At 44.5% G+C, this 12,770-nt stretch overlaps 1 protein-coding gene across 11 annotated transcripts in view; it reads left to right on the top strand.

Moving 5' to 3' along the window:
- The first annotated feature begins 563 nt into the window (after positions 1-563).
- AAR2 (AAR2 splicing factor) overlaps positions 564-12,770 on the top strand; it is a 134,431-nt gene continuing 122,224 nt past the window's right edge. For 5 of the 11 annotated variants that reach the window (XM_082361984.1, XM_082361992.1, XM_082361985.1 and 2 more), the window contains exons 1-3: positions 781-913; positions 3,387-4,195; positions 7,882-8,111. In XM_082361984.1, coding sequence (XP_082218110.1) covers positions 3,439-4,195; positions 7,882-8,111 — 987 coding nt within the window. In that variant the 5' untranslated portion in view covers positions 781-913; positions 3,387-3,438. Of the gene's footprint in view, positions 914-3,386; positions 4,196-7,881; positions 8,112-11,381; positions 11,607-11,806; positions 11,944-12,770 lie in introns of those variants that run through there. The other 6 variants (XM_082361988.1, XM_082361989.1, XM_082361994.1 and 3 more) reach the window with 5 other exon arrangements.

Here is a 12,770-nt window from a genome sequence, read left to right as displayed (position 1 = left end):
TAATTAAATGCATAATATATGTATTGAGCTGGGCCTTTGTGCCTGGCTTTGTGCTAGGTTCCAGGAAAACGGTGGAGAACAAGACAGGCAGGTTTCCTCCCTCAAGGTGTGTTTACAGCCTGACTGAGATATCGTACTAGGCCTGCACTGTCAGAGGACACTAGATTGTTATAGCTAGAGGGACCGATGTGGTGACTACTGCTGTGAGACTGGTTCTCTCTGGGCTGGGTTTCTGAAGCTCTCCTCTACAGCTGAGTATGGTTGGAATCTGGGACCGGGTGATAACGGGCCAGCTGTGACACTGTCACTCGGATAGAGATCGACTGACCCGGACCACGACTGAGCCTCTGTGGCTACTGGGCAGTCATGAACTTGACCCCAGCCTCAGAAACCATGACTGATTGAGACCGAAAAACCATGGCTGGTGGATGTGTTTCTGGAGCGGGATATAAAATGCATCGTTTGATGAAAGTTATTATCCACGGTTCAGAAGCGAAAACCAGTAACTAAAAGTAGCAAAAGGCAATGTTTGATGGGGCGGAACCTGCAGACACGGACCGTTTCTCCCGCGACTGAGCGATCCGCCCGGCCCCTTTTCCTGTTGCTCCAGTCCGGCGCCAGAGAGGGAGAACTTCCGGTGCGCTTCCGCGGTCCCTGAACCTGAGGTAAGACCCAAGTCGGTGAGCGCGGCCTCCTGTGCTCTTTTAACTCCTGCTTTCGTCGTCTGTGTGGTCCGGCCACCCCTCTTCCCAGCTCGGGATCGCGGAGGGCCCTGCACTAGGGCACCTAGCGGGGGGAACTGGGACATCCCCGTCTGTGGGCCGGTGGTGGGACCCACCTGTCTCCACAGGCCTTGCTCCCTGAGAAACCGTCACCAGATACACCGTCGCCAGGACTTCCTGGGGCACCCGCGGTAACTTGCTTTTTTTCGTAACTTTAGAACTTGCGGGCCGGGGGCCTTAGCTCCGCCTGACGTGGTTCTGAGCTACTCTCTGTAACTTCGGCTAAGGTCTTTTCTCCGAACCGAGGCTTTGTTATCTACAAAATGGGTATCATGCTTTTATTAAACAAATGTTTACCAAGTGTCTAATATGTGCTGGAGATACAAAAGACCCACGTCTCCTGGAGATGACAGCCCTCTATTAACATTTGCAAAATTGCAGCTGTGATAAGTGACACGGAAAGATACAAGGCGCCGTGAGAGCGAATTACAGGAGAACTGATTTAGCCCCGGTCAAAGAAGCTTTACTGAGGAGTTGAATATTGAGCAGAGATCAGAAAAATGATTTGAGAAAGAGGGGAGGGAAGAGTTTTCTATCAGGGAAGCCTCCTGTTTGAGGGTCTGAAAGAGGTCAGTTTGGCTGCAACAGAGAGCGTGTGGGGGAAGCATGGTATGACACAAGCTGGAGGAGTTGCTAGGGACCAGACCACGCAGGCCTTCCTTGTAGGTCATGGTAGGAATTTAGTTTGCCAAGAGCCACATGAGAAGCCTCTCAGAGGATATTAAGTATGGGTGGTGACATGCTTAGATTAGTGCTTTGAGAAGGTCCCTCCAGCTACTGGATGGAGAAGGGATTGAAGGGGCGATCACTCTGTGGGTGAGGGATATGGTAGCTTAGATTAAGGAGGTGGTAGAGAGAAGTGGGTGGATGTGACTTTCTGCCTCCCAAGGCATCTTCTTTGTGCCAGGCCATGTGCCAGCTGCTGAAGATATAGTGAGGAGAATTACGGTCTGGTGGAAATAGAAGGAAAGGAATGGCATTATCAAGGAGGGGCATACACATGCCACCAGGGAAGATGGCTAAGTGATGAGCAGTTATTCTAAACGCGATAGCTGTTCATCTAGCAAACATTTATTAAGTACCTTCTGAATTCAAGATTAGGAATAGGAAAATGATATAAATTATTCAGAGCAGTGGCTTTCACACTTTTTTGATTGTGACCTACAGTAACAAATACATTTTATGTTGTGACCAAGAGTCCATACAAACACACAAAGCTTCAGAAAACAGTACTTAGCTTTAATATTTATGATGTACTCTGATTTTTTAAAATTCTGTCCTTTTATTTAAAAAAATTAATGCTGGTTGAGATCCCCTAAAATGATCTCTTGACCCATTAACAGGTCGTGACTTGCAGTTTGGAAAAATAATGCTGATTTAGAGTGAGAGTCATTTGTGGTGGGTACTGGGTTAAGACAATAAAATATGTCCTTAACATTTTTGGAAAAGGGTTGCTCTTCCTTTCCTCATGGTTTTATTTTGTTTTGTTTGTTTAAATAAAATGAGTAAAAAGGATTAAACAGGCAGCTGGTCCTTCTGTTTGTGAAGTTTTGGGGCCTTGTTTGTATGTCTGGCTAGATTGGAAGTGCCTAGAGGGCAGTAACTGTCTTACTCTGTGAATGTTTCCTTTAGTTCCTGGTGAAGATCCTGGCACAGTGCAGGCATTCCAGGGTTATTTGTTGAATTGAATAGATAGGTGTCTTGGGACTAGAGGGTTAGATAATTGTCCTGTTTAAATTAGTTCATGTTGGAACCATTCTTATAAATACAGAGGCAGTGTGTGTCTGCTCACAGAAGTTTTATCAGTGTGTCCTCATGGGTAGTTCAGAGGTAGACAAAATAGATGTTCTATGGTCTTTCTCTTCGGATCCAAGGCCAGCTGTGCCTCTTGGATCCCTTCTGGGTGAGCAGTGCAGAGCTGCTACTGACTGTGAACCCTTTGGGAAGTCGTTTCACTCCTTGGACTTCAGGTTTTTTATAAGTAAGAGAAGAAGAAGCGTGTGGTTGTGGTTGAAAAGCTCTTCACTGCCCAAAGCTTTTGTGAATTTTAGATGCTGAGCACCCACTTTCCACCTTTGGTCCATTTCTGGGCCTTCCCTGAGGCTTATAGGAAACTGAGTGGGTGCTTCTCAACTCTTCTGGGGACTCTCCAGCAATAGGTTTTAGACAGAGTTATAGTTTAAGACAGTTTAGGCAGAGTTATAGTTTAGAATGGACCAGCCAAGCTTTCTCTGCCTTCATCCTCTGTTGTGAGAAGGAGATCTGAGAGTAGATCCTGAATGAACAGTGGAAAGAACACTGGCCTGGAGGGCAGGGTACCCGGGTTCTAATTGGGTCCTCTGTGACCTTGAACATGTCACTTTTCTTTAACTGATGTCTTTCCAGCTGTGAAGTGAGTGTTCTTGCTCATTAAACCAAAACACAAAACCCCTCTTCTCTTTGAGTCTTATTTTCTTCATCTGTAAAACAGTGCAGGGTTGTGGTGAAGATTAAGGGAGATAATTATGTCAGGGGTCTAGTTCAATATCTAGCACATAGAGAATGTTCAGCAAATGAAGCATCCTTCCCCAGGTTCTGATTAACTCTGATATATTTCTTTTTCAGCTGTTCTGGAAAACTAGAAAAGTTTCCTTTTTGGTCACTCACCACTGGTCCCATGGCTGCCATGCAGATGGATCCTGAGCTTGCCAAACACCTCTTCTTTGAAGGGGCCACTGTGGTCATCCTGAATATGCCCAAGGGGACAGAGTTTGGCATTGACTACAACTCCTGGGAGGTGGGGCCCAAGTTCCGGGGTGTGAAGATGATCCCTCCGGGCATCCACTTCCTCCACTACAGCTCTGTGGACAAGGCCAATCCCAGGGAGGTGGGCCCCCGTATGGGCTTCTTCCTTAGCCTGCAGCAGCGGGGGCTGAAGGTCCTGCGCTGGGATGCAGTCCAGGAAGAGGTAGACCTGTCTCCAGCCCCAGAGGCTGTGGTGGAGGCCATGAGGGCCAACCTCCAGGAGCTGGACCAGTTCCTGGGACCTTACCCATATGCCACACTCAAGAAGTGGATCTCACTAACCAACTTCATCAGCGAGGCCACAGTGGAGAAGCTCCAGCCCGAGAGTCGGCACATCTGTGCCTTCTCAGAGGTGCTGCCTGTGCTCTCCATGAAGTACACCAAGGACCGGGTGGGGCAGAATCTACCCCTCTGCGGCACTGAGTGCAAAAGCTACCAGGAAGGCCTGGCCCGGCTGCCCGAGATGAAGCCCAGAGCCGGCACAGAGATCCGCTTCTCCGAGCTGCCCACACAGATGTTCCCGGCGGGTGCCACGCCGGCCGAGATAACCAGGCACAGCATGGACCTGAGCTATGCTCTGGAGACCGTGCTCAGCAAGCAGTTCCCCCAAAGCCCCCAGGACGTGCTAGGTGAGGAGGAACAAGGCTTTGAGAGTGGGCCAGGGGAGGTGTATATAGTAGGAGGGCTTGAGAACAAGGAGTACGTCTTGGATTATCTAATCCGGTGGTTCCTAAACCTGGCTAGGAGGCAGTCTTGCCCAGAATGCTTGTTAAAGATACAGATCCCCAGGTCTTACCCCTGGAGGCTGATTCAAGAGATCTGGATTGGGGCCCCAGCAATTTATCTCTCTGTCTACCTAACAGACAAGCACTGTAGGTGAACCTGATGCAGACAGTCCTGTGTTTGGGTGCTGATGGTGTGGCCCAGCCTCCCTGCCACCGCATCTTACAGATTGAGGTCCATAGAGGGAAAGGATTTGGCTGCTAAGTGGTGTAGTCAAAGTGAGACCAAAGCCCAGGGCTCCTGGTTCCCAGGCCCAGCGGTGTTCCTGGGGGCCTCCTACCTCCCCCCTCAGTTTGCTCCTGACTCTCTGAAGGCTTCATCCAGAACAGTGATTTTCTTTTTCTTTTTTGTTTTCAAAGGTCCAACTCTTTTTCTTTAATTTTTTAAAATTTTATTTAAAAAAAATTTTGGCTGCATCGGGTCTTAGTTGTGGCACGTGGGATCTTTCATTGAGGTGTGTGGGCTTCTCTCTAGCTGTGGCACACAGGCTCCAGAGTGTGCGGGCTCAGTAGTTGCGGTGCACGGGCTCTCCTCTAGTTGTGGGGCACAGGCTCCAGAGCACGTGGGCTCAGTAGTTGTGGCTCATGGGCTCAGTTGCCCTATGGCATGTGGGATCTTAGTTCCCCAACCAGGGATCGAACCCACGTGCCCTGCATTGGAAGGCGGATTCTTAACCACTGGACCACCAGGGAAGTCCCAGTGATTTTCTTTTAATTGTCGTAGTTTTTATTGTTGTTTTCCCCCCTTATTACAAAAAAATAACATATATATATATATATATATATATATATATAAAAAACATATATTCATCCTAGAAGAAAAACAAAAATAAAATTCCAAATCCCACCACCTAGGAATAACCATTTTTTTACACCTTGTGTACTTATTTTCCATCTTTTAGATATATATTTATATGTATTTCTCAGTTTAATATATTTTTGTGTTTCCTTTTAGTCTTTTTTTATTCAGTTATATGTGTTTTTATATATATGATATTTTTACAAAAACAAAACTACAGTATATTATTCTGTAATTTGCTTTAATATAAACATTTTTCCAGCTGAAATGGTCAGCTTCTCTTTAGTGGCTACTTATGTTCCATAGTAATTGAACCAACCCCTGTTGATGGATCTTTAAGATGTTCCTGTTTTCCCTATTATAAGTGTTGTCTAATGAATATCCTTGTGTGCCCTTCTGCATACATTTTGGGGTGAAATTGTTGGATCAGAGTGTGCATGTTGCCAGGAGAAGGTCATGCATCCTTGCCAGCTGGTGAGGCTGTTGCCCATCACCTTTGACATGGCATTTGATATGGCAGTTTAGCAAAGGTCTCTTCCTACTGGATAGTTGAAAAATGACATCTTGTTTCAATTTATATTTCTTCGATTACTAGTGACAGCAAACATTTGTCACATCTTTAATAGCTGTTAATATTTTTTCTTTTATAAGTTGTCCAATATTTACATATTTTTCTATTGGAAGATCAGTGAGAATTTTGAATATAGGGCCTTTTACATAATAGGCTTAGCTGATAAAAAGGGACATTTTATGGGATGTATCTATTTTCATTTAATAAGTAACACTTGAAATTCTGGCTTAAAAATAAACAGAAAAAAAACCCCAGAAATCCTGTTTTCTACCTCTTAAACATTTCAGTTCTTCAAAGTAATCTTGTGAAAAGGTCTGTTTCAGGGATTACTGTATCTTCATGACAGCCCTTTGAAATTATTTCTGATCTCATAATTTAATTTTAGACTGAGCCAGAAATGTATGAATTTAAACAAATGCCCTAAATTCAGAGAATAAGCTCGTATTTTCACAAACTAACCAGGTAAAGCCAACTGAAGAAGGAAATCATTAACCTCTAGAAAAGGTTAAATTTTCTAACCTATAGAAAGTTTAACTATATTTTGAAAATATTGATCAAATGTTCAAAATATCTAGACCAGGTAGCTATCCACACAAATCAAACTTGGTTCCACAAGCCTAGGAACAGAGAACTAGTTTTTCCAGGTCTCCAGAGGTGACAGATCAGACACCATGCGTTTAAAGAGGTATTTAGTGTTGAGTACATCTGTTCTTTTTATGGCCCACACGTAGATATACCACAGAAGCCCCCCTTAAATTTGAAGCCAGAGATAGCGTCTCTGATCAGCAACAGTTTATCTTGGCAACTAGAGACCCAGCTGCTTGCCCGAGGACAATGGCTTCTGGATTGCCAGGTCTCTGTTTGAGACAGGGATCTGGTGGGAATGTGGGAATAATAACTAAGATTTCTTGAGTGATACTTTGTGCCAGGCATTATGCTAAATGCTTTATATGTACTATATTGATTCATTTAATCTTCACTACAACCCTCAAATAAGGAAATTGAAGCATAAACAGATTAAGTAACATGCCCAAAGTCACACAGCTGCGAAGCGGTGGAGCTGAGATTTGAACCTATGCATTTTGGCTCCAGAACCCATGCTCTTAACCACAGGCTGCTCATAAAGATCAAATCACAGAGCCCTGTGATTAAACAAACAAAAATAATTTGGCTGGCAGGCTAACACTGGAACAAGTACTCATGAATTTTCTTGTTCAGGGAGGCTCTAGGACTGTTCCCACCCAATAGAAATCTGTTTTAGGGCTTCCCTGGTGGCGTAGCGGTTAAGAATCTGCCTGCCAATGCAGGGGACTTGGGTTCGAGCCCTGGTCCGGAAAGATCCCACATGCCACGGAGCAACTAAGCCTGCGAGCCACAACTACTGAAGCCACACTACTGAAGCTCGTGCGCCTAGAGCTGGTGCTCTGCAACAGGAGAAGCGACCACAATGAGAAGCCCACGCACCGCAACTAGAGAAAAGCCCGCGCACAGCAACGAAGACCCAACGCAGCCCAAAATAAATGAATAAAATAAATAAATTTTAAAAAGAAATCTGTTTTATCTTTCCATTGTTCAGTTGCTAAGCATTAGTTGTGTGACCTTGGGCAATTTGCTTGACCTCATCTATGAAATGAGGCAAATACCACCTTCCCTGATCACCTTGTGGAGTTGGGCTGAGGATTATGTGGTGTAATGCAGCATTTCCCTGACCCTGAAGCAGACCGTGTGCATCAGAATCACCCGGGAAGCTTGTTAGAGCTACAGATACTGAGGCCCCATCATCTGTCCTCAACCAGGATCTCTGGTTTATTTTTAACAAGTTCTCTTAGTATTTCAGATGGGCAGCCAGTTTGGGGATCCACTTGGCATAATATGCATGGACACATTTTGTAAACTTGTTAAATGCTGGGCCAATACTATGTGTGCCTCTTCTCTTGCAGTCAGATATCACAGAAACCAGTTTGGTTTCTCATGGCTTGAGTTTATAGCAGTTGAGCAAACTTTTATTGAGCAGCTGCTAGGTGCAAAACCCTGTGCCAGGCTCTGGAAGAGTGACAAGTATAGAAAGCCACTTATTGCTGAGGCCCAGTGGAGCTGACGGCTTAGTAGTGGCAGCCAGTACTCCTCTCCCTCAGGATCATTTCTCCTCTCTGCACCTTTCAGGTGAACTCCAGTTTGCCTTTGTATGCTTCCTGCTGGGGAACGTGTACGAGGCATTCGAGCACTGGAAGCAGCTCCTGAACCTTCTGTGCCGGTCAGAAGAGGCCATGGTGAAGCACCACACCCTTTACGTCAACCTCATCTCCATCCTGTACCACCAGCTTGGCGAGATCCCCGCCGACTTCTTTGTGGACATTGTCTCCCAGGACAACTTCCTCACCAGCACCTTACAGGTGAGCAGGCTTTTGGCTGACACCCAAGTGGGTCAGAATTAAGGCCAGGGTGTGTGAAAGTACCCTTGGAGGCTTACCTTTTTGTTTTTTGCTGTTCTTTCCTGAGCCAAGTTGTCTTCATTTCAGTTTCCTAATAGTAGGCTGTTCCCTGGTTCTCTCTCTCCTACTTGATTATAAGCTCCTTAATTCCAGAGACCCTCTCTGTGTACCACCTTCTCCCCGCCTCGCCCCCCAAGGTGCCTAGCACTGGGGTACTTGGAATTTGAGTCAGCCCCACCCCTTGAGCAGCTCCGCTCAAAACAGTTTTTATTTCTGCCTCCCTGTCACTGTAAGTTGCTGCAAACCAGTAGGACAGAGTTTTGAAGCTAGTTATTCCCAGGGAAACATCTGCAGCTCCTTAGATCTCATTTAGGCATTAAAGTAACTTTGATTTCCTGTTCAAACAAAATGTGCCAGTTTCTGCAGAGATTCTCTGACAGAAAAAGTGAAATTTGCTTTTAACTCAGCAATTAAATTTTCATTATGAGTGATAATTAGGGAAGAAGCTTCAAACAACTTACAATCTTCATCCTGTGCTATTTCCTCCCTTTGCAAACAGATTAGCTTCCTTTATGTTCTTGGGACAGCCTCTGTCACTCACATTGTGTAACTTTCTCAAGTATAGAAGAGGCAGAAGCTACAGGCTGTCAGTTTCCATACTTCCTGTTTCATGACTTTTTTTTCTCACTGTGTGTGAGACCCCCACAGGCCTGCTCCTTAAAAGGTGGCTATTCACTAACCTCCCACTCCCACCCATGGTAAGGGAAGGAATGAACAGTCATTAAATGCCTGTTGGCATTTGATAGGCACCATGCTTATCTCTTTATATGGGTTCCCTCATTTAATCTCTCTGGAGCACGTAAGACAGGGAGGATTATTCCCATTTTACGAATGAGAACACTGAGACTCAAAAAGATTAAATCATTAATATAAGGTCACACAGCTGGTAGGTGGCAGAGTCAGGATTTGTATCCAGGCCTGAGTCTTGGTTTAAGGCCTGTGCTTATGCCCCTACATACCGAATACAGTATAGATCCCCCCTCCGAAAAGAGTCTTGATTGACGTTAGTGGACACACTATCAGGGGCCTGTTTCTCAGAGGTACAGAATACTTTCCTAAAACCAGCATACTGTTGGAAGAGTCTCTGTGATCAGGCAGCTGACATAAACCTCTGAAGTTGAAGGACTTGTGTGGACCATGGGGATGAGTCAGTCAGGCTGATGGTTTGAGCCTGGTGTATTCCACTTCATGAGAGTTATAAAACTGCCCTTTTATTGGTTCTTGATATCACAGAGAAATTAAATCCCTTTAGCCTTCCTCTGCAGGGGAATTCGCCCCAGTTACTGGGTCATGGGTTGCAGAGCAGTAGGAGGCAGCAGCCTGCTAACTGGCCTCTGGCAGTGGGAATACGTGCTGCCCTTGTGATATGCGCTAGTGCTGTCGTGCAAACATAGGAGGGCCACAGTGTGTCGTTGGCTGTCCAACCATTGTCAGCACGACCAGCAGCTGAGCTCTCATTGCTGAGGCTTTGTTGCCAGCAATGATTTACAAAGCAGAAAGGGCCCAGCTGGATTGCTTGATGTCCAGGTAGGGTGTGCAAAGCTGATGATTAGAAGAATTTTGTCTTTGGACTTTTCACCAAGAAAATTTGATGTCGTTATTTGGAAAAATCCAGGACATGTGCCTTAAAAAAAATATATCAACACTTGTTTTTTAAGCATCCTTTCTTTATATACAACGTTCTCCTCCGAGTGTTGAGGAATACGTATATGCGTTAGCCTGTTTCTTAGAGGTACAGAACACTTTTCTAAAACCAGCATACTGTTGGAAGAGTCCATGTGATCAGGCAGCTGACATAAAACTCTGAAAGTTGAAGGACTTGTGCAGGAGCATCTCTTCATTGATTTAGCAGGTGTTTGCTGAGTACCTGTTGTATACAAGGCCCTGTTCTAGGATGGGAAATGTAGCTCTGGGCAAGACAGACAGAGTCCCTGACTTGGAGTTTAGATTTTGGTGGGAAAGTAAACAAATGAATTAACTAGATAACTCCAGGTAGCCCTAAGTGTTTTAGAAGGCAGTACCATTTTCTAACCCAGGCCTTTTGGTCTCATCTAGACTGCATCAGAGTTTATCAACTTCCATGTTTACCCCCATCAGTGCATCTGTCTCCCACACTGCCACCAAAATGCACCTCTGATCCTATTTCTCTGTGGTCCTCGTTGCCTAAAAAGTTAAAAGCCCAAACCTAGGTCATAATACCCATTCTGATCGGGCTCCTAATCTGTTCTCCAGCTTCTCCTTCCTTTCCCTATTTTCCACCATCAACTCCAGCAGCAGTGGTCTCCGTGCAAGTTGCCAGACATGCCACGCTGTTCCATGCCTTCCTCTTTTTTTTAATTGTAAAAAATACGTAACATGAGATTTACCCTCCTAATTTTTTAAGTGTACAGTACAGTATGGTTAACTATAAGCAGAGAGGATCTCTAGAACTTTTTCATCTGACACGACTGAAACTTTATACCCATGTTTCATGTCTTCTTAACTGAACCTGATTTTCCCTCCGCCTGCTATGTACTTGTTCATCCTACAGGATGCCCTCTAGGCATCCCTCTCTGTGGTGCCATTCCTGATATCTCCCTCCTTTCCATACTATTAGCCTACTTTGTACTTGTCACTATTATATTGCACAGGCTGTGCTTGCTGAAATGTATATATTGTCTGCCTGACTTCCCCACTGAGCCGTGGGCTTTTACCAGAAGCCTATTTTTTGTTCGTCTGGTTATCTTCAACACCTACTTGAGGCCTAGCACTGATCTCACTTTGTGTTATTGGGTGTTTTTAGTGCATAATTCCTGTGGCAGTGTGAACAGATGACCCTGCTATGACAGGTGTAAACAGTGAAGTCTAGTCAAAGGGCATTAGGAGCACCAGAGAGGGGTTGGTTGGTTCATTCAGGCTGGGGTTGAGATTTGAGGAGACAGAGGGTCAGGAATGGCGTTTTTGTGAAGGGGGGCATTTGACCATGAGCTTGAAGGATGACACAGATTTCAACAGGCAAAATGCGGAAAGGGTATTACAAAACTTTTCTCTTTTTTGATGGCAAGTTACACTGACGCCATCTTGGCAGTGAGATCCTGTCACCCCACACACAGGCACTCACTCCGGGTGTTTGTGAGTGAATGAATCAGCCCATAAAAGCCTTCCTTAGCCAGCCACCTGCTCTCCCCACAGGTCATCAAGTAAGTGGAACTGGCTTTCTTACTTCGGAGTTTAAATGGCTGCTACCCATGGAGAGGGACTGGTATTTGTGTGTGAGCACTTAAAGACAGCCACATTAGCTTGTGTAAAATCAGCCACGTAATGCCCTCTGCCATTAGAGGCCCCTTTGAATAGATGCCACTGGTTTTTACAAATCCCATGGATTAGCTTGAATAAAAATTATTTGTTTTATAAAAATAGATACAGTTTTTTCTTTTATTTGAAGCAACTTGAGTCATCATAATTTGTTTAAAACCAATGAAAGGATAATCTGAATTTAATAGTATGTTATAAAGTGAATTATGTACAAAATAACAATTCTTATTACTGATTGCATAGCATTTAGGCATATAGTCATGTAACCTGTTTTTTTTTTTGAATACTTTTAGTCGCAATAGGCCATATAGGCTCTCCAGCTTCATTTCTTGCCAGTATTCGAAATACTAGTGTCCATCTTTAACTCTCGAGGGAAAACACTAGCTCTGACAATGATGTCTGTAGTACCAGCATACCTTGGAGATATTGTGGGTTCGGTGCTGGGCTACCACAATAAAGTGAATATCACCAGAAGTGAGTCACATGAATTTTTTGGTTTCCCAGTGCATATGAAAGTCATGTTTACTCTATACATAGTCTATTAAGTGTGCAATAGCATTATGTCTTAAAAGAAAATACCTTAGTGAAGAAGCACTTTATTGCTAAAAAATGCTAACCGTCATCTGTGCCCTCAGTGAGTTGTAATTTTTTTTTTTAACATCTTTATTGGAGTATAATTTCCTTACAATGGTGTGTTAGTTTCTGCTTTATAACAAAGTGAATCAGCTATACATATACATATATCCCCATATCTCCGCCCTCTTGCATCTCCCTCCCACCCTCCCTATCCTACCCCTCTAGGTGGTTACAAAGCACCGAGCTGATCTCCCTGTGCTATGTGGCTGCTTCCCACTAGCTATCTACTTTACGTTTGGTAGTGTAATATGTCCATGCCACTCTCTCACTTCGTCCCAGCTTACCCTTCCCCCTCCCCGTGTCCTCAAGTCCATTCTCTATGTCTGCATCTTTATTCCTTTCCTGCCCCAAGGTTCTTCAGAACCAATTTTTTTTTTTTTTTTTAGATTCCATATATATGTGTTAGCATATGGTATTTGCTTTTCTCTTTCTGACTTACTTCACTCTGTGTGACAGACTCTAGGTCCATCCACCTCACTACAAATAACTCAATTTCGTTTCTTTTTATGGCTGAGTAATATTCCATTTTATATATGTGCCACATCTTCTTTATCCATTCATCTGTCGATGGACACTTAGGTTGCTTCCATGTCCTAGCTATTGTAAATAGAGCTGCAAGGAACATTGTGG

The sequence above is a fragment of the Balaenoptera borealis genome, assembly GCF_965194805.1.
Source record: "Balaenoptera borealis genome assembly, chromosome: 16".
NCBI classification, from domain to species: domain Eukaryota; kingdom Metazoa; phylum Chordata; class Mammalia; order Artiodactyla; family Balaenopteridae; genus Balaenoptera; species Balaenoptera borealis.
The sequence above is the reverse complement of the archived record's forward strand: the minus strand, read 5'-3'. Positions and strand labels throughout refer to the sequence as shown.